At 37.9% G+C, this 23,669-nt stretch overlaps 1 protein-coding gene across 1 annotated transcript in view; it reads right to left on the reverse strand.

The window, feature by feature from the left end:
* TTC29 (tetratricopeptide repeat domain 29) overlaps positions 1-23,669 on the reverse strand; it is a 157,135-nt gene that overhangs the window by 107,072 nt on the left and 26,394 nt on the right. Inside the window, exons 3-4 of the mRNA XM_065877199.1 lie at positions 15,719-15,942; positions 10,691-10,876 (exon numbers count right to left, since the gene is read on the reverse strand). Of these exons, the coding sequence (XP_065733271.1) occupies positions 10,691-10,876; positions 15,719-15,942 (410 nt within the window). The remainder of the gene's footprint in view (positions 1-10,690; positions 10,877-15,718; positions 15,943-23,669) is intronic.

The raw sequence follows: 23,669 nt of genomic DNA on the forward strand, positions 1-23,669 counted from the left end.
GTCCACAGATATCTAGATGTTTCTAGTTGTATGAATTACCTGAGATGATAGTTGAAGTGGGACTGAGTGGCAAAGATACTTGCAGGGTAGGTTATCTGGGGGGTAGCAGATCAGACACCCCTGAGTTCTCAGATAAGGCATCTACAGAATCTGTTACATCAGCTAAATGTTTCCATTTGACGAGTGTCTGAAGTGTCTGTGAGCAGTTTTCAATGTTAACAATCACAACTGCTATGCCTGCGCCTTTGACATCTTTGCTCTAATGGTTGGTTCTTCTTCTACACTGAGTTACTGAGTTAGCCTGGCAGGAGCTTCCAGGAGACTTCAGTGAGGGGAATTAGGAGTCCAGAATTGAGTCAGAGAACTCAAGTTTGGATCCCAATTCCAAGACCCATGATCAGGGAATGAGTCTCTGCTCCAGATGGAAACACTTCAAGACTGGATCAGCCAAGGGACCCACTATTTCCTCCTGGATTAAATAATGATAATCATGGGATCTTGAAATAGTCTAGGACCCTGGATAGCAGGCAAAACACTATTGTAGACTTGTGATGGAGTCATTCTATGTCAGTGAGCTTAAAAAGTTGTCTATTTTTATTTTTTGGATTATAAATATGTTGTTCATCTATTATATTCAAACAATACAGAAATGTGTTACAAAAATGCATATATTTGTTCTATATTAAAAATAAAAATGGAATCTTTGGAAGACTAAATTATATTAGTAAATTGAGAGATTTGTAAAGTGTCTAAAAATGTTAAAATGGAAGTTTTTGGAAAAGCACAAAGACATTATATATCACATCCCAAAGGGAATCTTTAGTGTAAAATTTTCGAAGAAATAGCAAAAAACCACTCAGACGGCTCGTGAAAATCCCTCATTCAAAATAAGGGCATATAAGTGTTGGAGATTGTATCAGTCAAAGTTAGATTAGGCTACACTGTGGTAGTAAATAGACCCTGAAATCCCAGAGGCTTAGACAAAGTAGTTTTCTTGCTCACGTGAAGTCCACTGAGGGTGGGTGACTCTCTAGAGTCACCCAATGCTCATTCAGGGAACTGGTTGCTTCCATCTCATGGTTTCACCATCTCAACATAATTCCTCCATGGTCACCATGGCAAAAACAGAGATAGTAGGGAGGACTCATATCTGTTCCTCCAAGTTTCAGCCTGGAAGTGACTGCTCATAGACCATTGGCCAGAATTAGCACTTTTATAGTGGCTGACACATAGCACTCAATAAGTGGTAGCTCTTATCATTATAGTCAATGGAAAACAGCATTTTGACTAGCTGGATAGAATTTATCATGTGTAACTAGCACCATTGATTATTACCCTAATGTAGGACATTTGTATTGTTTTCATTTATTTTTATTATTACCAATAATACATGTATAAAGATATAATATGCCTTCACATAAATTTTTGTCTTCATATCTGATTTTTTCCTAGATATGTAATCCTAAATTGTTTGCTAGAAATGTCAGGCTAATTGATCCTATCACCAGCAATGTGAAAAACTTGCTTAAATTTTTAAAATTTCACAGCATTAAATGCTATCTTTAATAAGTAAATAGACAACATTTATCCCTGCACATTTAAACATTTAAACCTTCTGTACCTATCCTATCAGTCGACTCTCTCAGATTACTGTAATTATAGAGTATTGACTTGCCTCTTCCACTAAAATGTAAGCCTCTGAATCAAGGGGCCATAAATATCTTTTTCAGCCATATACTTCCAGCACTTATCACAGTATCTTGCACATAGTAGAAGTACAATAAATGCTTGTTAGAAAATTACAGGGGAAAAGTAGCATATCTTTAGTGCTTTAATTTGTGCTTTTTATTGTTAATGTTCGCTTTTATTTTAATGTTTAATACCCAGTTTAATTTCTTCTACTGGTGTGTGTTTTTTCTTACCAATTTATAAATGTCCTTTATATAATAATGATACTAACCAGTTATATTTGTTTCCAATAATTCCCAATTTTAGTTTATCTTTAATTATATGAGGTCTTTAATAAATAATTTTTTCTTTAAGTACATGTCAACTCTCTCAGTGTTTGTTTCTGATAGTGGGAATGCTGTACCGCTAGCCTCGTGTTTCCATGAGGGGACCTCCTCTCTCCTTCCCTCTTCACTTCTCACCACAGAGGAGGAAAAACAATGTATCTGACTGGTGAAATCCTGAACTTCCATTCTCTCTGGACTCTGTTCTCAAGCTCCATGCTGAAGTTCACAGGCACAGGCTTAGAACCTGTAGAAGAGTCTGAACATGACCAGTCTTTCAGTAACTAGGTGGTTATGATGAATTCTGCAAGATAATAGAGTTTGATTTGAACAGATATAAGCTCTGTTCCCTAACTAGCCTTAGCTATTATGATCTGATTCCCATGTTTCTTCTGAATTGGTTCTGAACTTGGAGCAGTGAGAAGATTATAATTACCTCTCCTATAAAGCCCATCATTTTTCTTTGTGCTTTGTTTCATTGTTTTCACGTTTCGAAGGTCTTTCTCATCTAAGACTGAAATAAATATTTGCCTCGAGTTTCTACTTTTTTCATCGTTTATTTTTAAATGTTTCTCATAAAATGTAATTTTAAAATAAGATAAAGAAGTAATTAACATTACCATAAAATGTTTGGAAAATCATAAAGAGAAAAATTTAAATCACACTTAGTTTTTATACTTTGTATCTTCTACTTCTAAAATTATTGACATTTTTTGTAGACAACATTTAATCAGTTCCAGTGTATACTGTCAGTTCTTTGATATTAGGACTTCCCTCTTCTTAAAATTTTTAATTTTGATTTATCTCTTGTTGGGTTGTAGATAGAATACAGCATACACAGAAACTACATTCACAGTGTACTTTCTGAAGTACATAAGTAAGAATACCTTCCCATTGCTTCTTATGGGACAGAACTTACTTCTGTAGCATACTATCAGTTCTCAAGTTTATAGGGTTCCACTCTCTTTACCCTCAAACCCCCTGGACTCTACTTTTTTTTTTTTTTTGGCACTTATTGTAGCAAAGGAGAAAAAAGTGAGTCTTATCTAATTTTTGTTCCAATGAAGGCAATCTGTGCTTTTTCTTTGGATGCAGGTGGGAGTCTGTCTTAATCTGAGTCATTCAAAAAATTCCCGAGAATTATCTAGCAATGGATTTTTCCTTATAGTTTTGACTGGAGCATAAAGAGCTATTTCAATCTGAATATTCATATCTTTTTAGGGTCAAGAAAGTTTTCTTAAAATGTCTTTGGTTATGACTTTCATTTTGGTTATCATCTACTCTACCTCAGAAACTTCCATACTGATAATGTCATTGTTTTCACTTCTTAGTCTTTCACTTGCATTTTGGGGAAATGTTTTGAGCTTGTCCTCAACATCACTGATTCAATATTCCATTGGGCCAATCCTGCCCTTTTTCTGCTCTGCATTTTAATTCTACCAACACTTTTCTTAGAAAGCCTTCCTTATTTCATCTGGGGCTCACTGTCATCTCATTTGGTTCTATCCTTAAGCCTTTCTGTCTCCTACTTGTATCTTTCTGAAGACATCAAGAATTTTTCTAAAATGATCACATTTACAGGTTTGTTCTTCAGATTAGTGTTTTGTTTTCCTTGTATTTTCTACATCCCTCAATTAGGAGCGGTCTTTTTAGTCCAGGTAATTAAAGGCAAGCAGAGTAGACAGTCTGCCCTAGGCTCTGCTCGCTGGCTACGTGGAGCTAGTAGAATCCTCCGCTTCTACCTCCAGTTGGTAAGAACAGCACTCACTCAGTACCAGTGTCTAGCAGGCATTCTTCTAGGACTGAGATTGGATCTTCTCTTCCTTTAACTGACTGCTTCTCTTCTACTTTAATCCGTTCTTTAAAATAGCTAGTCTTTGGTGGTAGAGCTCGTTTTGACACTTTTAGTCTTGCTCATGGTTCTATCTTTGTCCTAGTTCTTAAAAGACAGCACTCTGTGGTCATAATCTGACCCTGGTCTCTCTATGTTAGCATCAGTCCTTATTCAGAACTTCTAGATTTAAGCGGTAAGTGTTAACTTGTCCAGGACTGATACCCTGCAGGCCAGTTTCCTAGAAAAGGAGATGGACTCTAGCAAAATTCCAAGGAAACCAGTTAGGCTCAGTGCTTTTAGGACAATTAATTCTGACCTAGACCCTAGACTTAGACCCTAGAGTTCTTCTCTCCTGACAGGGGAGAGGTTGGGGCTCCCCAAATTATGAATGCCTATGTGGCAAGTCTTGCTATTTGTGTGCCATATCCTATGACTGCAACCACAAGGCAGAGACCTTATCCCCTGCCCCTCCCCTTTGCGCCCTCCCCCGGAGGGGCTGGTTGATCCTACCTCAAAAGATGAATGCTGGGATGGCAGGATAGAGCGTGTGTCAAGGCTCTGCCACGTCATGTTGGTATTGTGTCTGGCCCCGATCAGACAATACTCCCCTAAACATAGAGCATCCAATGAAAGGGCAACGGGAGACCAGCACACCTGCTCAGCTCCTGTCTCTCTGAGTTTTCTCAGAGCAGCACTGCTCCAGCAGGCCTGCTGTGAGTGCTGCTGACCCATTACTTTGTTAGCATGGCAGTTGTCTCAGCAAACTGGGCATCTCTCCAGGCCAATAACATGGCCTTCTGGAAGCAAGTTAGGGGACTGGAAATAGATCAAAGACCAAGATGGGAGTGGGAAGAGTCTGCTAGTGATGCTGTTGTGGTCAGCCTTCAGGATGTCTGGTTAGTGACCATTAGCAGTAACTAGCCTTGAAAAATCCTTGGCAGTGGGAACCCTATGGGGTTAAGACTCTCAGTGATAGAATTCCTTTTGGTGTGTGTGTGTGATATGGAAAGGAATGGCCTAATACATGGGGGATACTTCACTGAGAGGAAAGCTGAACTACTGCCCCTCATAAAATTCATGCCAAAAAAATGAAAGGGGGCATCTTCCCCATGATCACTAAAAATGGGTGGAGCATGTGTTAGGGAAGGACTGAGCAAGACAGGATAAGTGGACTTCCAAGTTCTACTCTCTTCCATGAGATCAAGATTGTAAGGTAGACGGTCCCTTACAGTGGTGGATTCCTCCACAAATCTGTTGCTGTAGCTGCCTTTCACTACTGGATGCATCAGGGCAGAGGGGGACCATTCCACTGTATATTCACAACACTGCTCTTCTCCTCGTTCCTTCCAGCCCCTGGCAAATCACACTGGGATACACCATCTAGAATGTGTCCAAAGAACTGACTGTCAACTATCAATTCTAGGCCCTGAACTGAGCAAGCCAACCAGGATAACTCTTCTTCAGAAGTTCCCGGTCATTAGGAGAATTTGGGGTCAATGTTATAGATCTGGGTTAGCCTTTACTCAATCCCTACGCTAAAATCGCAGATGAAGGCCTGCAGAACTGGAAGATGTGCACTTTCCAAGCTGCACCTACAATGGCCTTCCCCTGCCTGTTCTCAGTGAACATGATCAGCACCCGTCGTTGTCAGCCAACATCTACTTCTAATCATCCTCCTGGTCTCTCAGGATGCGAGGTCTAGACCCCAAGCCCATATGGGTTGAAATGGAATGGATTGCTGACAGAGTGAGAGACGCTACTTAGAAGCCACCCCTCTTTGAATTGGGGGAGAAGGAACATAACAAAAAGCTAGACAGAAATCAAGGGTTACCCTGACCGATACTAATCCTCTAGCCTAGCCCCTGCTGAAAACAGACTTGCCTCCTACAAGGCTCCGTGGAAACCAGCCAGTCTCAGTGCTAAGTTCATTGATCTGGTCAAAGGCAAGGCTTGGACTCAGATCCTAAATCAATGGAAGGGGAGAAGGTGAAAGGTGTTGGTGCTTGCTCAACTATGAATGCCAACTGATCAACCCTGCCACTGGTTTGCTCCCCACCAATAAAGCTGCAACTGCAAGTCTTGGACCCTAGTCCCCTGACCCAACCACTAAATACTGACCTGGCAAGGGAGGATTGAAGTTAAGGTTCTGACACATCATCTTATTATTGTTGCCTTGGCTGCAGACCATACCTGGGGGGAAGTTGGTGCTTCCCTAGTCATGGCTCTTAAAAAACCCTCTCTCTCCCAGGCTCTGACACTGGCCCTGCTATAGACCTCTGTGTGCTGCTCTAGAATGTATGGGCACATTTCTTTGAGGTCCAGGGTCTGCGAGCTTTCTCCAATGCTCCACAGACGTGGTGTGAATATCGCTTGTCCATTTGTCCTTCCAAATAGGTGTCAATTCTGAAAGAAGATACAGCCACTGATGTGCTACAAGTATTTGTCTGACCACAACTACTCCACACCTGCTACCCCAGCAGATATTCCACCTGAAGAATGGGACTGCCAGCGCTTGCGCCAATAGAAGCCAGGCCATTGCATACTCGAGCACCATCTTCAGCAGCAGTGGGAACTAGAGCTTGTGCTCAGCTCTGGCCAGGGGGCTCTGGTCCCATGTGTGCTCGTGGGCTGAACGTTGGCCCTGACTGCACCCAGGTGCCCAGTCCCTGTGACACGGTTTCTGCTCATGTTCATTTGCTCTCTAGTTCCCTGAGGGTGCTGGAGCCATGCCCTGGCCTACAGCTGCTTTGCTGGGCCCTGACAACCTGCCCTTTGCCATCTGCCGGCTGGTATCCTGCTTTTTTAATCTGAATGGGCACCCCTGGAACCAGGAGGGTGCCACCTGCCCCTGAGCACAGCTACCGCCTAGCTGTTGCTGCAGGGCCTCCATATGTGGGGCTTGTCTGGACCAATCAGCTCAGGTATGTGGAAGCTACACCATCATCACCTCAGGGGGACCCCCATATTCAGGTGAGCCCTCACTGCACTCTAGCTGCATATTTTAAGTAGTCCTAGTTTACCCTCCTCATAAAAATTCTACCCCAGATTACAAAAGCTGCACAGATAATTTTCACCATGGCTAAGTACATCAGATACTCAGTAAATCTCTAGAATTGCCATCAGCATCAACTCTGTCATTTTATCCATCAAATAATACAGGCATTGTTCTTGTGGCCAATGAACTGATTAAGGCCAAAGAAAAATAGTTTAGATCTTTCAAAAAGTGGTTGCAAAACAAAATAACACGATCTAACTTAAAAATAGGTTTATAGCCAAAACTCTCTACGTATTATGGAATTTGGGTGCATTTTATCATGCTATGGGGTGGGGCATCTAACTGTGAGTAAGCCACTGACCCGTGAAGATAATATCACAGCAGCCCCTCCCTGATCACATCTCCCAAACTCATCCTCACTCTCAGCTACTAAAATGATACAGTGCCATGGTTACTGATCGTATTAGTAGCCATTAGTAAGTGCTCCAATATTTGTTGAATGAGTGAATGGATAGATGAATGAATAAATAAATAAGTAAAGGAAGCAATGAATAAATCCTCCAATAGAAATACATTCACAGATTATAAAAAATCAGAAGGCGAGAGAAATCAGGAGTTGTAGTTTAACGAGTATTGAGTGCCAGTTTTGCTGATGAAAAAGTTCTGGAGACCAGTTGCAGAATAGGGCGATTATACTTAAAACTACCGAACTGTACACGTACACATAGTTAAGATGGTAAATTCTGTTACACATTGTTTACTGCAATAAATTTTCAAAAAATCAAACCAAATTTAAAAGTCAGAAATAAAATTTATAGGAAAATTCAGAATATATTTATGATAGCTATCTGAACCTCACTGAGGCCACTCTTAAATTTTCATCAATGTAGCCCTGGCGTCTTCAGCCCTCATTTTCATATATTATTTCATATTTATTTTGTGACTTCTTTTTTCGGAGCCAGTAATTGACAGTTCCATTATTTGATTTCTCATAATTGGAGAATTTGATGCTTTCAATTATAAAAACAAAATAAGACTGAAAACAATAAACAATTCTTTTCAACTGAGGGATGTTTCTAGAGTAGAGAACAAAAAAGTGCTAAACTATACTTTAGTGTATAATTTTCAGGAATTTTCACCATTAGCACATCATGAAAGTAAAGCAATTCTTGGTCTGCATAGAGTAATGGCTGCTAGCACAGGCTCTGAATCCAGCTGACTTAACACTAGCCCCGCCACTAACCAGCTTAATTTCTTTGTGCCCCAGTATCCTCATCATTCAAAATGAAGTTAATAATTTCTAAAAGCTTAAAAAAGTATTTACATCACTGATGAAATGAGAATAATAATTTTAAAAAGCTTAAGCAAAGGTTTTACTTTGAATTTTACTTAAGCAAGAATTTATTCCATTTTTACAAATTAAAACACTAAACTCTACTTTTAACAATAGGCTAAGAGTTTTAACAGGTAACCTCTCAATTATAGTAAGTAATAACCCTTCAGTACACAATTCTATAATCACCTACGGTTCCACATTCAAAAACAAGCGCTGTTGACACATTGGTATATGATACATACCAAATATAATGATACTTTACATTGTGTTTTGAATCTTGTTTTCTATTTAACATATCATGAGCATTTTCTCAAATCAATATACATTTGAGATTTCCTATACAATTTAGAATAAAATCCAAAGTCCTCAGCTTGTCCTACAAGCCCCAGTGTGATCCCAAGCCTCCTGGTCTAAGCTTAGCTCCTTTCCGTCTACCCCCAACCTTCCTCACTGGGCTCCAGACAGTGCTCAGCATGCACTTGCCTCAGGGCCTTTGCACTTCCCGTGTCCTCTCTCTAAAAACCTCTTCCTCCAGATTCTCATAAGGCTTACTCCCTCACTTTATTCATGCCTCACCTTCGAAAAGGTGAACACCTTATGTAAAGTAGCAACCACTACCTATCCCTTTGCCTTGTTTTATATTTCATCACAGCACGTACCAATGCTTCATATGTTATATAGCTATGAGTGGTTAAGGCCTGTTTTTCCCAGTAGAATGTTAGTGCCAGGAGGGCAAAGATTTTGTCTGTCTTGTTTACTGCTTTATCCCCAGGTACTAGGTTCTAAACAAATATTTGTTGAATGAATGAATTTGGCTCTAGTTTGTAATTTCATGACTGCATAGAACTCTGTTGCATGGGTGTTGCTTAATGCTGCTAATCCCCTGTTTTGAGACATCATAAATTGTACTGCCATGGATACACTTAAACACATTCTCTTCAATATTTTTGGATTGTTTCTTCAGGGTTGAATTAGTGGGGCAGCTTCCTAACCATCCCTCCTTTCTCTTATTCCTCTTCCCACAGGGTGTATCAGAGCCAGACTTCCATCACACTCCTTTCCTTGGCCTGAAGGTATAGCCCAAACTCTATAGGGTTTGGTTCAGCCCAAACTCTGAACGCTGGCATGTTCCTAGTTTGCCTTTCCATACTCAGTTCCCATCACTGCTCAGAAATATACTTTCCACTTTAACCAGGTCACTCCTCTTATCAGTTTCTCTAATTATGCTTTCGTATGTAGTTCCCTCTTACAGAATATATTCCTGTTTCTTTACCCGCCTAAAGTCCACCCATCGTCCAGGTCCCCCACCAGTCCCTTCTGACTCCATCGTGGCTTCCTTGGATATAATTTGTACGATCTCTCACTTCTTTGAATTGTTCTGTTCTTCCCCATACCTATCACTCAAGAGAGCCCCTGACTATCAGCCACGTTCCAGCATCGACCATGCTGTAGATTACAAAGTGCAATTTCCTGAAGCACAAAAACCTTTTCCCCTCCCTTCTCAAAGCCCTATGCAGTCCTAGCCACAAGATAATAAATATTTTCTAATTTAACTCTTTTGCCAAAGTCAAAACTCTTGTGGAAAATGAGACAGTGTTCTGAGGGAAGAAACAATTATTTCTGAGCAAATATTTTCATCTTCTCACATATTTTATTTGCATACTATCTACCCACTATCCTTCTATAAATAAATTTAATTCTTAACTTTCTGTTTGCAATCCTTATTAAACCACCAAATAAAATATGTTTCTAATGAATTTTTGTTGTCCTTTCAGACTTTGGCTTGTCTTAAGATAACATTATTAAGAATGACATTATTTTTAAAGGAACATTTCCTTCAGAAATTATTAAAAAATCACAACGGGGTGGTACCCGAGTTATATAGGTTATATATAAGGGACTTGGGATGCTAGGAAATTCACAAAGTGTGCCTTTCCTTTTTCCCATTTTCATACATGAGAAATCAAGTTAAAATGAACAAGCAGGTCTGTAAGAAAGGAAAAGCATTTCAAAACAGTGCAGCACATATGTGGGTGAAGGGTGTGTGTGGAGGCCTGGAGGAAGATGCTTTCGCTCTGTGATGACGCTGCTGGGAACTCTAGGCTGAACACTCAGCAGAGGTATGACTGTAGCAATATGGGGGGTGAGTCCAAAGTCTCACCCTTTTGCTTTTTTTTTTTTTTCCTGCGGTACGCGGGCCTCTCACTGCTGTGGCCTCTCCCGCTGTGGAGCACAGGCTCTGGACGCACAGGCTCAGCGGCCATGGCTCACGGGCACAGCCGCTCCGCCGCATGTGGGATCTTCCCGGACCGGGGCACGAACCCGTGTCCCCTGCATCGGCAGGCGGACTCTCAACCACTGCCACCAGGGAAGCCCCCTTTTGCTTTTTAACTCAGTAACTCACATTCTTCTACTCAGCCTCGGGTCTTTTTCTCTACCCCCATGTGCTTTCTGGTTGCCTGGACTTGGGATGCTTCAAAGCCCCCGCAGCAGCCTGACAAATGGCTACTCACCATCCTCCTCGAAGAGCAGCCCCATGTGTGCGTGCGCCTCGGCTTCCTTCTTCCCACCGTCAATTTTGATGAGTTGAGCAATCTCAAAACATCGTTCATAGAAGTGGTTCCTTACCCACTTGTCTTCAGAATTATTGAAGTAACAGGCCAGAGCATACAAGTTATTATAGACCTCTTCAAAGTATTCTTCAAAGAGAGAAAAACATCAAAAAATGCATTAGAAAGATGTCTCAAGGTACATCCCTTCAAATGACAAACGAATATAGTGACATTTATCTTCTATTTTTCCTTAAAAGCATGATTAACCATTTAAAAAATGGAAATGCAAAAATTAATGTTTTAACTATTTAAATAATTACATTAATTAAAGGATGTGCACACGAGAAAAACAACAAAATTCTTTCGGAGAGCTTAGACTCTGTTAGAAATTGACATACTCTTTGGTTGAAACAGGAGTCTTTATATAACACAAAAAACCAGAAAGATATCTACCAGCAATGTGCTCAGTTCTTTTGGAAGAAATAAGTATGTGGTATCAGCAAGTACTTTTCCCATTGAAGGTATGAAAATTATTTAGAGATTCCAGAGAAAGCAATGTTTCTTAACCATGGCAAAAAGATGAATGAAGAAAGCAGATGGAATCTGAAAATAGCAAGGTATTTTCACCCAGAAGAAAAGGCAAGCATGCAGCTTATAGATAGAAGAAATGATGAGCAAAATGACCACATAACCTCCTTACACTTTCTAGTGCTGTTTCTGACAATACAAGTTACCAACAATGTTAAGAAAAAGTGGATTTCTATGCTTATCTTTTCTATGAGTATTTTTTCTGAAAATGCATTAATATTAGTCATCCCTCTCACTCAGTTACTAGTTTATTAGTTGTCAGTTTATTAAACACCCCCTTTTTTTTTCCCAAAGTGGCATCTGACCTATTTGTACACAAAAAAGTATATTAATAAACTGTGAATCAGTCTTATAAACTCCACTGCAATCAGTCATAAACTTAAACAAAAATGTGTATGTTAAATTGTGCCTCACCCTCATAAATTTCATTCTATTGGTGGATATGAACAAATTCATTAGCTTTATGTTTCTTTGCATTTGTGCTTAAAGCACAGCAGTAAATGGGTGGTAGCCTCTGGATTACCCTTCCAAGGATTTTTAACAACAATAATTATCTATTGGAATTAACTGATATTAATTGTTCACTACTATCAGAAGAGTCAACCTATATACTCCTGAAAGAATTACAATTATGAAAAGCATTTGTATATTGCCCACCGATACTCCTATAAGATTAAAATCAAAAGGCTCAGAAAAAATGACATTAGGCTGATTACCACAAAAATTAACTTTCAAAAACTGTACATAATTCACTCCAAGGTTTCCAAAGAAATTTCTAAAACCTATGTCATGTTTTTACAGACATTGCTTCATAATTCCATAGGAAATGAAGATTTATCTCAAAATAAGTTTTAGACCTAAAAATTAAAGTTAAAAAACAGTTCTCCTATCTCCCATTTTTGAAGGCACTGGGGATTCTGGAGACCATTCTGCTTTTTAAGGTATTCACAACAGGCAATAGCTTAGGTGAAAAGTAGAGGGTACCCTGAGCTATTTACTTAAAACGAATACTCTCATTTCAGAACTGACTTCTCCTATGCTTTATCTTTCCATTCTGAACCTTCTGCCTAATATGAATAGAGCACTAAAATATGTTTTGTAACATTTTATATTCTTTCTCATATTTAATGATTAGAGGGTTGCTGTTTTTTAAAACCTGTAAATAAAACATTTCATATCTTCCATTTTTAAAAGTTACATGAAGAGATTTTTAAAAATATATGTAATCCTGAAATAATTTTTCCTTTTTTCAGTAATTTTTTCAGTAATTAAACCTTAATAGAAAAACATTTCCAACATTTCATAAATGAAGTTTTTGGTTCTGTTTAGAATGAGTTATATAAGCTATTTAGATTACATACTTAAAGACTACTTGTCAGCTAAGCTATTTTTCTATGGAAAAATTGAGTGTTTTTCAGAGTATTAAGTATAAAGGACTATATCAAGTTTTGAATCTTTGAATAATCCAAATATATGGTCTGTACCCTTTACATTCTAAGCAGCCTTTTCTCCTTGCTTGTGGAACACTTCCTTGAATTGTCAGCAGGTATATTTATAAGATGAAAATCAATTTTATTGTTGATTTATTATTGAGACCAATATTCGTTATGCTACCTAAAAAGGAGATCTCATGATGAAATAAATTTGGAAAATGCTCTTGCTAATTTCCCTCTTTCAGTGAACCACACAATATACATGAGCATGTTAAAGGCTCTGATAAGTCCTGCAATAAACCAACTCTGCTTGAGTAGAACATACTTTGGGTATCTTAAATAAATGTTATTAGAAAAGAAAATTGCTGCTTAACCCTTAACAATAATTTAAAGTCAAGTGTAAATCATGTTTGAATTATCTATTGATTTGGCTACCCATTACCATTATTGCCATCTCTTCCCCAGTCCCATGGGGCACAAGGCCCTAATCATAATGTTACAGATGGTACAGAGATGATTCACAACAATGGGAAATATAAGAAATGCTATCAGGGACAAAGAAACACTTTAACAAATAGAAAATAATCCAAAAAGAAATGACTGCCTTACTTTAAACACTTCTTTGCTATAAAACAGAAAGTGCTATTTTGAAAAGTAATTTAAATAACTCTAGGTTCCTGCTCTGCCAAGTCTCAAGGGACAGAATTGACCTGAGATGACTATTGTTAGTGCCATAGCTTTGATTACATGGACTTCACTGTGACCCTAGAGTGATGGTCTTTCCAGTGAAAAGCAATGAGAATACTCAGAGATATGCTGCTTCAAGATAATTGTCTCAGATTCCACAACCATATGGGGTGAAATCTTCAAGGCACTATTAAGAGATCTCTGTATTCTAGATTAAGTGTGTGTGTGTGTGTGTGTGTGTGTGTGTGTGTGTGTATGGGTTTTAAGATTTAAAATTAATTCAAGTTAATAAGAGTTTCTGTGCATATCCCCTATACCATTTTCTGGGACATGCTTAACTCAATCACAATTTTTCTCCTATGAAGTTCCTGTGTTAAATGTGAAAAAATTACACACATTTTTTAAAAAGAGCATACAAATATTTACATGCCCTTCAACTGAAGTATTTCCAATAATACTTTTTTGCAATAATTTTAACTTTCTGTATTTTAACCAGGCAAAAACCACTGCATTTTGAAGTCGATTACCTTACAGAAGAGTTGTTCTGAGCAAGAGGTAATTTTGTTCCATTTAACAAATGTAACCTCAGTTACCATGAATATATGATAAACCACTCAGTAAAGAAAATATGTCATTACTTGTACCATGTGTATAAGACATTGGCTATTGTAAAGTTTGGACTTTTAAAATATTTGGAATTGGAGAATCATTTTAATTTATATGTATATTTACTTTTCTTTAATAAAAGATTACAAATTAAAAGTTTTCTACCTTCAGATTATTTGGCATTTAGTTTCTTTACAATTACAAAATGCTTTACGACAAGTTTCTCATATTTATGACACTTTATGACTAGTGATGTGTTTGGCTCATATTATGCTACTAAAATGAATGCTTCTATTTAAAACATTTAGTGAATGTGATTAATTCACCTTAGAAAATGACTATGAGCAAATTTCATCTGGATCAATTCTATTTTCAGTAAAAATATCATTTCAGAGTTTGGGGCTGACACTAGAATGTAGGTTTTCTTACAATAGCATTTAAAAATTTTAAACAGTTAATTTCTTGAGAAATTATATGTAAATCACATTTTAAAATTCACCAAAGGACTCTATTTTTAAAGTCAGTTCTGCAGTTAAATAATTTTCATTATACAAATAATCACCTCTTGTCTACACACACACACACACACACACACACACACACACACACACACTCTAGTTCACATGTGGTGTTGTTAGGACTTTTGTATATCTCATATTTTTAAGTCAGGTCACAACCAGATAGGAAATATGTATATTGACTACACTATAGAGGCTAAAAGACTCCTGCTACCCCTCTGATGCTGTTTCTACGTCCCTATCAATTTTCCACATTGCAGCACTGGCTAACAAAACGTTGTCTAATACTCTATTTTCCCATAGAAAGGCCTGAAATGAAGTACAGACATCGTCATGTTGTGGCCTGAGCTTCTCTTTTTGAGTCCTATGGTGTTTTCACACAAAAAGTTGAACAAAAGGATTTGTTTGGTGAAAACACCAAATTTATATGCCAACTTTTGGGATTTCCTTTCTTTGATTATATAAAATGACCAATTATGAATATGTAAATAAATACTTATGACAATATTGGTATAATTATAGTAGAGATTAAAATATTTTCTTCAATACTTGAAGCATATAGACTTTCTGGAAATTTTTAGGATACCAAAAAAAAAGGAATTTATTAGAGATGATGTGATAGAAAATATAAAATTAACAATTTTATTCGTAATTGTAAATTGCAGGCTTTTTATGTCTCCTCACTATTCACTAATAAAAATTCTCTGATAGAAATCTATAGAACTTATGGATAAAATCTTTAAATTACATTATACAAATACTAGAAAATAAGTATAATTGTCAAGTTATAGTACTCTGAAAGTGTCTCCTCAGTGAAAGTCAATAATCAGATTATATATAAAAAAAAACTATGGAAAGATGTATAATTAATGATACCAAAGATTTTAATACATTGGAAAGCCCTGGAGATGTTATTAGGTGCTATTCATCGTCTTCCCTGGCTTAGAGTGACAATACCAGGATGGCTGTGTGTCTGGCCAGCCTTGTGATTCAGCGTTCTCTACCATTTATTCCATTTAGATGCTTAGCTGACTAGGTTGAATTGTGCTAAGGTGTCTCAATGTTTTAAATTCATACTTGAAACAATTTGGAACCTTCCCTCAGGCGCTCACTGTTCTGCCTTCTGCAGTGCTGCTTCCCCAAATCCATCCACTCACCTTTCCTTTCAGCTGCTTCGGCCCTGGTCAGGTAGTAGTAGATGTGATCCAGCTTGTCAGGCTGCTCTTCCAGGGGTCTCTGCAGCCAGAAGAGGGACCTTACTTTTGCAGCCTCCCTCAGGGCATCCCACTTCTCCATCAGAGCAAAGAGCTCAGTAAAAGACTTATGATAACCATCTCGCAGCATGTCCACACAGATGTTCTTCTTGTACGAGTTCCGGTAACTGGGAATAAGAACAGAACACTGAACACGTCATTTTAATCCTTTAAATCTGTGCAGTGTTTTGATCTTTATAATAATTAAAAGTTGAATCACGCTGCATTTTTTTCCCTCAGTGGAAGCGCTGAAAACAATCTTGACCTCAAATACTTATAACTGAACAACTTCAGTTTAATGAAAGATGCCAAGAACTATCTAAATACAGTAATTTTAGTGAAATTACATTATAAACATATCAGTTCCAGAGCTGAGCTCCCTTTGATAAGGATAAATAAGCTAGCTGACTGATGTTTTAGTCTGTTTGGGCTGATATAACAAAATACCCCTGACTGAGTAGCTTATAAACAACTGAAATTTATTGCTCAGAGTTCTGCAGGCTGGAAGTCCAAGATCAAGGCTCCAGGAAGGTCGCCTTCTGCTGAGGGCCCTCTTCCTGGTTCACAGCCGGCATTTTCTAGTCATATCCTCACATAGTATAAGGAGCTAGGGAATAATCTGGAACCTCTTTTATAAGAGCACTAATCCCATTCATGAGCGCCCCACCCTCCTGACCTAATCACCTTCTAAAAGCCCCAGTGACCTACAGCTTTGGGGATTAGGATTTCAGTACATGAATTTTAGGGAACACAACATTCAGACCATAGCAACTGACAGTATCCAAAAATACTTAATATGTTAGCCACCCACCAAAACAAAGCAAAAAACCAGTAAGGCAAGCAAAATTTAAATGTGTTGTCGAATATCAAAACAAAGCTCTATTAAGTGGTTTCACTGTATATTATGGAGGTTCATTCATTCATTAATTCATTTATGCAGAAAATGTTTATTGAAATCTCTTGCTAAATATATTTTAAAAATTATTTTCAGTTAGGACTAACTTAATGATTTGTTATGTACTATTTCACTTCTAACAATAATAAATCATACGCAAGGAGATGAAATGACAATTGAATAGCCCATTTATTTATTCAACAAATAGCTATTGAGTTTCCTGCTAAGTGCCAGGCATTGTTCTAGACCAAACAGATTCAATGCCCTTGTGAAGTGTATATTCTAGTGGGAGAACACAACCAACAAATAAGCAAACAAATCATAAATAATTTCAGATGATGAAAATTGCTATATAGGAAATAAAACAGGGTTATGGAATAACAGCTCTGTGGTGGCTATTATTACACTAAGCAAGAGGCCTAATGATATACCTTTATACTAATTATTTTACATTTTTTTAAATAGGAGACAATTAAATATTTAGAACTGACTTGATGTTCTACTACTATCAATAAGCATTTCAGTGTGGAGTAGAGACAGTCTGGAATTAGAACACCCAAGGTTGAGGTCAGCTCTTTCTAACCTTTCTGGACTTCATTTCTTCTCATCTGTGAAATGTGTATATTAACCTGTATTAATCTATGCCCTACCTACATCACAGGATTCTTCTAAGAACCAAGCAAAATTATGTATGTGAAGATGCTCTGAGAAACATGAAGTCCTGCAATAGACTCACCCTACAGAGTTTAAAAAACAAATGAAACAAAAATGCCCAGCTCCCATCACCAATAATTTTTTACTCAGGGGATCAGCTTAGGTCTAGAACAAAATACTTACAGTGAGAAAGGGAGTGGGGAGAGGGAAGTGAAAAAAAAAAAGGGGGGGAAAGACCCAGATCATGGACACCTCAAAGCCATGGTAAGAAGTTTGGACTCCAAGCTAAGAGTGGGATAGAGCCGTAGAAGGGTTTGGGTCAGGGAAATGAGTCAAAGAGATTGTCTTTTAGAAAAATCATATGGAAGGAATGTCCCAGCTGAACTGCAACCCTCCTCCTCCTGCACCTGGTGGCCAGTACAAGCCACCTATTGTTATAGAACTAGTTCACAAAGAGAGTAAGGAAACCGCAGTCCCAGGCCAAAAAGTCAAAAACCACCATCTTGTCAAAATGCTGACCAAAAATATTTGAAATGGAGAGGACATGAGCTATCACAGATTTTTGTTTCTGCCCTTTAGCTGAGAGTGTAGAGAAGGGAACAGTGAGATGCTCAGAAGGGCCAGGTCCTCTCTCCCCGTCCCCCACCCCCCTGCCCCTACACAAGGGCATGGAAAGGCAGCAAAAGTCAATGCAGAGACTTTCTCAGCAGAAGAGGATTGGAATCAGCCCGCACAATGTCCCATAGCCTCTGAATGGTACAGGCCCAGCACCGTAATTGTCTAGCGGGCTCCGAGTGTGTGACATAAGAGTTAATGGGAAGAGAGGGTTGGTATGTTTGCCACAATGTCGCTGGCCACAGCAAGGGGATGTGTGCTAAAAGGCTGTCGGATGCGCTGCCCACTGGGGACGGAAGGGGGACACAGCTGTAACTCTGCGGATAAGAAGCACTGGGGAGCTACTGAAAGAGTCAGGTCAGCATATTTCCAGAGCTGACAGAAAAGGACGAATAGAGTACATCAGTGACGGACCCCTGGACAGCATCCCATAGGTGAGGAATGCATTCACCTCCAAGGAAGAGAAAACTCGGCTCACAGTGCCTTCAAAACTAGAGGTTTCTATTTCTCACAGCACAAGACACCTAAGGGTAGGCAGCTGCTGGCCTTGGTTCCACGGCCTGGCAAGTTCAAAGCCCATGCCTCTGGGATTATTTTATCCTTCCCCTCACTGGTCACTGGAGGGCTGCCCCAGCTCCAGACATTACGTCCACCTTCAAGGCAAGAAGAAAGGGGAGAGTTCGGTGGCATCAGCTGTGTCTTTCTCCATTATTGGGGAAAACAAAAGCATTCCTGCAACTTCTGTTGGAGTTCCACTTTGGTTCCATGGGTGAGGACTGTGTCACTTGGCCATCCCTGGCTGCAGGAGACTAGAAAAACAAATATCCTGCCTGTTTTGGGGCACACTGCTGCTCCCAAATGAAACTGGAGTTATGTTAGCAAAGAGGGAGAAATGGATACCAGGGAGGCAAGTTCAATGTCTATCACAAGGTCCTAGATTAAGACCTGGGAGTAAATGCTGACAAACTCCCACTCCGAAGTTTGCCAGATAAAACTGGGCAGGATACCCAGTTAAATTTGAATATCACATAAACCACGAATGATTTTTTCTTAGTATTATTAGTATGCCCCAAATATTGCATGGGAATACTTACACCAAAAAACTTTCTGTTTTTTTGAAACTCAAATTGAAGTGTATGTTGTATTTTTATTTGCAAAACCTAGTAACCCTATTTCCCTCTACCCTGCACCCATGTTGTGTTGCTTCTACGTGGGAAAACAGGGTGAGGGGAAGTGTTAGAATCTGAATAACCTGACAAATCACTGAATTGGACTGACTTTACCTAAGAGGGATGAGATTGGAATTTTACACTAGGGAGGATCGAGGCTTAGGGCCAGGAATTAAAATTAAGTCATAAAAAAACAAAGACTTTCAATTTAGCATGCTTGAGCTTGTTGACTCTGAAATTCACACCAGATCCAAGAGAACAGAAGCGGGAGCAGGGAGAAGAAACGGGAGACTCTGGTGTTCACGCAAAGGAGAGGCCACGGGGGCTGAACTGAAGTAAGGCGGGGGATAAATAGAAGTAGGTGGATTCAATACATATTTAGGAGATAAAAATACCGATTACTTGGTGACTGATTGGATGTTGGGGTTGATGGAAAGAGAAGAGCTAGGGTGACAACAGGAGTCACGTGTGGGTATTTGGTAATTTGCTAAAGAGGGGAACACAAAAGAATGAACAGGTTTGGGGAAAGATAATAAGTCTGGGTTCAGATAACTTGAGTTTGAGGAGACTGAAGGGGACATCCAGATGGTACCCAAAAGGGCAGTATGAGGGATGGTAAGGAGGTTTGAGGGGACAGGGGCTGGAAATCCAACCTTGCCTCAAACAAGCACTGCCACACAGAGAACAAGCTTATGGTTACCAAAGGGGGAAGGTGGGGAAAGGGACAAATTAGGAGTTTGGGATTAACAGATACACACTGCTGTGTATAAAATAGATAAGCAGGGACCTACTGTATAGCACAGGGAACTGTATTCAATATCTTGTGATAACCTATAATGGAAAAGAATCTGGAAAAGAATATCTATATGTATACATATAGATATGTGTGTGTATATATATATATATATATATATATATACACATGTATATATAACTGAATCGCTTTGTTGTATACCTGAAACTAACACAACATTGTAAATCAACTCTACTTCAATTAAAAAACAACAACAAGCACTGCCACCTTTGTATGTCTATGCCTTGGCTGCCATCATGTTTTCCTGTGAGTAAAGAAAGCATACTGGGGCAAAAAAATTATAAATAAATAAAAATTAGAACGTTGATTTAAACAATGAAAATAAGTACATGTGAGGAGGCCATCTCAGTTCTAAACCCAGCTGGGACAGAAATGCAGAACATCATTCCCTAGGCCTTATTTCCCTCACCTGGAAGACGAAGGTGCTTTGGCTGGATTTGGTCCACCCAGTATCTAGTTTCATGTCCACAGACAGCAGTACTCCAAAGTATTTTTGGAAATGGCACATCGTGTGTCATCTTGGTGGGACTTGATTTCAAAGACTCCCTAGCCAAGGGGTGGATCAGTGACCCAAATTAAGCCACTGGCCTCTCTCCCAGGACTTTGAATCTTGAGGCAAGAAACACAAAGATGTAGAAGGTTGCTGGAACTCAGTCAACCTGGCAGCGACATTCTGACTAGAGTTGCAAGTAGTTCTTGCTACCTAGATCCATTCAAGTGTCCCATGTCTGTTCTTTTGAGCCGGGTTCTCCCCTAAATTCAGCTAGTTACCAAATATCCTTCTAATAATATCATTTCCATTTTATTTGGTCAGAATCAGTTTTTGCTCCCTGTGAGCAAAGAATATGAACTGCTTCAGAAGGGACTGTCTTGGTACCCAAGACATTTTTCAGCTTCAAAACATCCATGATATATAATTAATATCAATTTTTTAAATTTCTAGTAAATTTTTTAAAAAGACCATTCTTTGCAAAAGAGATTTCAAATAGACATGTATTTAAAATGCCTATATAACTATGCTGATATCATCTCTATTTTATACACAGTTTTGTGTGCACACACATACGTACGTATGGTATTATTTAAGCCTCATTACTAATATTTGAGAGCCAGAAAGAGCAGTTAGTGTTTTACTAAATGGGTTCCTATTTCAACCTTCATAGTTAATGAATATCATTTCTTTTAGCCAGAATAATTTTCATCTTTTAAATTTGCTATCTGAAAATATTTATAAAATTGTCAATATCTACCATTATATGTGAATTTCTCAGGCTTTATATTTCATAACAGAGAATCATAGCCCAAGTTTACTTGCTTACAAAAAGGAATTTTTAAAAAACGCAAATAGAAATACAAAGAGAATCCAAATTCATTATTTTATTTATTTCATTTGGACATGAAGTTATTAGTCTTTGGTTTTATTTACATATTAAAACAAATACTTATCTAAATTAAAACATGCTCTTTTTAAGTATCAGAAGAAAAATCTCCTTGACCTGAAGTCACTATACTGGGTGGAAGCTAAGAATTCTAGTAAAATTTCTGGAGAGATTTGATATTATGGAGTTTGAGGAGAGTTCTCCTGACAGAAAAGAGGCCATTCATAGAAGTAGAAGTTGTGACATTCACAGATATGCTGAATATCTAGAAACTTACATCCTAAGGAAGATCTTTGCCACTGCAGTATCCTAAGGCTTTACCAGGCTAAGGGATGTAGCTGGAGAAGAATGGTTTTAAGAATGGAATTAAGTGGTCATGCATTTCATATGGATTTTTATTACTATTTAAAGGCATTATTCAATAGATATTCTAAATATTTTGAATTTACATCCAAACTTCCCCAAAAATTCTAAGTTAAAAAAAATCTGTATCCTGGAATAAAGTAAATCTGAACAATCTGACATAACTCCATAGCAGTTGAATGTGTGGAGATGCTGGGAAATGGGGAGCTTTCTATTAAGCAGCCACAGAGGAGATATTATATCATTTTTAAATTCTACCTTAAACCATTTTGAATAGCTACTATTTATAGAGCGCCTATGATGTGTCAGACATCATTTCTAAATCACACAACAACTCTACAAATACTACTTCCATTTTTACAGATAAAGAAACGATCTTCAGTGAGGTTGTGACTTGCCCAAAATCATATAAGCTAATAAGTGGCAGGGGTGGGTTTCACACTCAGGTTTCTCTGATTACAAATTCTGAATTTTTTCTCTTTACCACATTGCCTCCTATTATATCAAATATTGTTAAGTTTTCTTCTCCTCCTCATCATGCACACATTTTTTGGGTTTATTTGTATTGATTGTTTAGAAATTTGACATCATTATACAAGTATGATGTCACTCTCCAATTAGAAAGCCATTATCTTTCTTGGGAGTAACACATACACACCATTATATATAAAATAGATAAACAACAAGGAACTACTGTATAACACAAGGAACTATACTCAATATTTTGTAATATACATATATATATATAACTGAATCACTTTGTTGTACATCTGAAACTAACACAACATTGTAAATCAATCAAAAAGAAAAAAAAAAGAAAGCCATTTTCTTTATCCATCTTAATCCACATTTGCGCTGGACTGGGGAAAGAGACTGGTGTTATTTTGTGACTCAGAGAATCCCCTTCCTTAAAATGAGGGAGCAGACAACCAGTAGCATCTGTGCAAAGCAAATTAAATAGATGCAATTCCCACACAAGGGTGTAAAGTCTAATGCGGAAAACACCGACAAACATAAAACAAACATAAAAAAGGATAATACTGTACAAATATGAAAAACATGAATGAATAGATATGTCAGTCTACATTATTCTCTTTGTATTTAGGTATTTATCTAGTTATTACATGGCCTTTCAAAATGAAAATGCATTATCAACCATTCTAGTATATGATTAATATATTTAACATATTTTTTCATAAGTCACACTGAAATACTGTATCAAGGTAAAGCTGCACATTTAGTAAAATATTTCAAAAGCAGTTCAATAAGCTCAATACTTTAAAACACGATCATAAAACTTTTATTTAATCTGACAAAGATAAACTCAAAAGATATGCTATACCTAATCAAAAGTCAGGATAATACTTTTATTCCATTAAGTTAATATTTATAAGTCACCAGTGGGTTATCTATGTGCCAGTAACAATAGCCTTACATTCATATTGTAGGGATAAATGTTATTGGAATCACGACGGGATAATTACATTGACTCTTAAATGAATACTTAAATAGCTTCAGTTAATATAATTTCCATGGAATAAAGTGAGTCTCTATTCTTACTCATACTTTTCAGTGTAGGTAGATATTAGGTATAATTTGAAGGAAAAAATCCATTTCTTCACACACACACACACACACACACTGATAAAACTCATATCTCGTATGGATATGTTTTATAGTTTTTTTGTGTGTATGAAAAGGATACTTTTCTTTCCTAAAAAGCTAAAACAAGGACATAGCATTTCTTTAGCCACATAAATACATAAAGAGAGAGGAATTAGAAGGAAAAAAATTATGTTTTAAATGATTTTACTTTAAAAGCATATAGAATGCTTTTACAATGAAAACTGAAAGCGTTTTTCTTAATATTACCCACTTAGGTTTTTAACGATTGATATGGATTAAGAATACACTACTATCACTCATACGTATTTTTGTGTAATAAACCATTGCAGTTGAGATTTTT

The sequence above is a fragment of the Phocoena phocoena genome, chromosome 5 (genome assembly GCF_963924675.1).
Source record: "Phocoena phocoena chromosome 5, mPhoPho1.1, whole genome shotgun sequence".
Taxonomy (NCBI): domain Eukaryota; kingdom Metazoa; phylum Chordata; class Mammalia; order Artiodactyla; family Phocoenidae; genus Phocoena; species Phocoena phocoena.